The sequence below is a fragment of the Procambarus clarkii genome, chromosome 28 (genome assembly GCF_040958095.1).
Source record: "Procambarus clarkii isolate CNS0578487 chromosome 28, FALCON_Pclarkii_2.0, whole genome shotgun sequence".
Taxonomy (NCBI): domain Eukaryota; kingdom Metazoa; phylum Arthropoda; class Malacostraca; order Decapoda; family Cambaridae; genus Procambarus; species Procambarus clarkii.
Window position 1 is genome coordinate 36,048,875 of NC_091177.1, and position 2,626 is coordinate 36,051,500.

At 46.0% G+C, this 2,626-nt stretch overlaps 1 protein-coding gene across 1 annotated transcript; it reads left to right on the forward strand.

Annotated features, from left to right (window-relative positions):
- Positions 1–366: 366 nt before the first annotated feature.
- On the forward strand, positions 367–1,047 carry LOC138369456 (uncharacterized). The gene has a single exon (XM_069332706.1). It carries the CDS (start codon positions 367–369, stop codon positions 1,045–1,047), a length of 681 nt encoding a protein of 226 aa, XP_069188807.1.
- The last annotated feature ends 1,579 nt before the right edge of the window (positions 1,048–2,626 follow it).

Genomic DNA, 2,626 nt, shown 5'->3' on the forward strand with positions numbered 1-2,626 from the left:
GCTCAACTTCTGAACCATTCAACATCAACAGTGATGTTAAACAGGGTTCGTTCTTGCTCCTACCCTGTTTGACATCTTCTTCATGATCCTCATCAAGCATGCCTTTGGAACACCCACAGAGGATGTTTATCTTCATTCCAGATCTGATGGAAAGCTCTATAATTTATAAACTCTATAATCGGAGCAGACTCCGAGCAAAGACGAGAGTACAGATGAGAATCCTCAGGGAAATCCTCTTCGCCGACGACGAAGCGATCACCACAAAACAGCAGAAGGCCTGCAGAAGGCCTGCCGGAGCTACTCAACCGCTTTGCCACAGCTTGTTCCGCATTCTGCGTGAAAATTAGCCTGAAGAAAACACCGGTGATGGGTCAAGACGTCAATGAGCTACCCTGTATAAACATCGATGACAATGTGCTGGAATCAGTTCACGAGTTTGTGTACCTGGGCTCCACAATCTCAGACACCCTTTCCCTGGATACTGAGCTCAACAGGCATATCGGGAAGGCAGCAACAACACTGGCCAGGCCCACAAAGCGCATTTGGAAAATTGTCAAACTGACAGTGCACACCAAGGCACAAGTCTACATTCCATGTATGGTGAGTAGACTTCTCTACGGCTCAGAATCCTGTACCCTGCGCTCTCGCCAGGAGACACGGCTTAATACCTTTCACATGTGGAACCTGAGACGCAACTTTGACATCACGTGTAAAAATGACGTCACCAACAACACAGTACTCGAGAGAATAGGAGTCACTTCAATGTTCACTCTCCTGAAGCAGAGAGGCATGCAATGGCTGGGACATGTCACACGCATGGAAGATGGCCACATACCGAAGGACCTCTTATATGGAGAACTGGCATCAGGAAAGAAACCCACCGGAAGACCTGATCTGCGATTCAAAGACGCCTGCAAACTCGACCTGAAGCATATAAACATCGACACCAAGACTTGGGGGGCAGCACCTGTGGACAGATCTGTCAGGAGATGTAAAATGCAGAAGGGACTTCAGCAATTGGAGGATGAACTGAAGAGGCAAACATAGGATAATAGACTTCAGAGTAGGTCTCGACCACTGTCAGACGTACCCACTTAGCCGTTTATCTGCGCTTGCTGCGGTAGGGACTGTTATTCTCGGGTTGGCCTTCACAGCGACAGCAGGCGTTGCATCCAATTACACTAGAACAACCAGACATCCAGGGCACAACTCCATAATCCCACGGGATTGACGGATGCCTACTACTACTACACACACTAAACAACTCTCACACTCTCTCTTCCACTCATATACACAATCACCAATATGTGACTACATACACACACTAAACAACACTCACTTACTCTCTCTCCCACACATATACACAATCACCAATATGTGACTACATACAAACACTAAACAACACTCACACTCCCTCTCTCTCTCCCAAACATATACACAATCAACAAAATGTGACGACATACACACACTAAACGGTGTTGTAATCCACAAATTAGGAGGAATTATTAGCTAGAGGATCATTACTAAAACAGTTAACGAATGGGAGCGGAAGTGCATGTTAAGTATCCAGACTATGGTCACACATCCAGGAAAGGTCAAGGGATTAAGACCGCAGCTGCTTGGCCAAACTAATAATTCCTGGGAAGAGGACTCAAGATTCTAGGAACAAGGTTACTGCTTCTACGAACAAGTGTAATTTGATTATTCCTTTCTTGAGAGACCGGGTGAGGCCATGGCTGGCTGAAGACAGTCTGGTTGTGGGAGTGGAACTGGCAAGTCATCCTGGTCTCCATCTGTGACATCAACGAAGTGTAGCAGAGAGCTATGTGGGAGCCTGATGTGATCTTAGTGACCAAGTTAAGTTTGCAGTGTGTGAGTATTGAATGTAAGACTAACCGAGAGTGGAGCGTTGTAGTAATCATTCAGTATTAGGGACTTAGGCGGAAGTTACGAGTGTAGGTGGTGACCGTGGAGGTCAAGTGGGTTATGGGTATTAGGAGTTTATTTAACTAAATAGAGTATGTTAATATGTAATTATTTGTCAGAGTCTATTCTTTGTAATTAAATGACAAAACCCAACGGCCTTTAAATACCTTTCATATGTTCCCGCATTGTGTTCCTGTACAAACCTAGTGATACGCCTCGAGGGTCTGGTGTGTAGAATTACACGGTTGAAGTCACGTTTGCTGAGGCAAGGTGTTATGTGTTGTGTAATCTCTGTGTTAGGAATGAACCGGGGTTCAGCGTCACGACATATTTGGTGGCAGCGCAAACAGGTTTTGGAACACTTTGAGGGATGAAGGAAGTGTGTTACTGGTTTAGTTGGTTAGGGAATGTTCGGGAAATGGTAGACGTCGGGTTGTGTTGAGAACGGTGGTTAATAGACGGAGGAAAGAAAAGTCAGGTGAGACCAGGTCAGAGGATTTAGTTAATTAAAGGGACTAGGCCATTGTGGGGCACATGTGGGGTTTATTTCTTTCCAGATTCCCGCAACGAGAGACGGCTAAGATGCAAGTCTGGATCACTAAATCATCGGGAGGCAAAACAAGTGCAGTGTTCGTAGTGCGGATTATACAGAGTGGCGATGGAAACTAGTGCGGGTGAATGTGGGCTAGCGTGGGACATG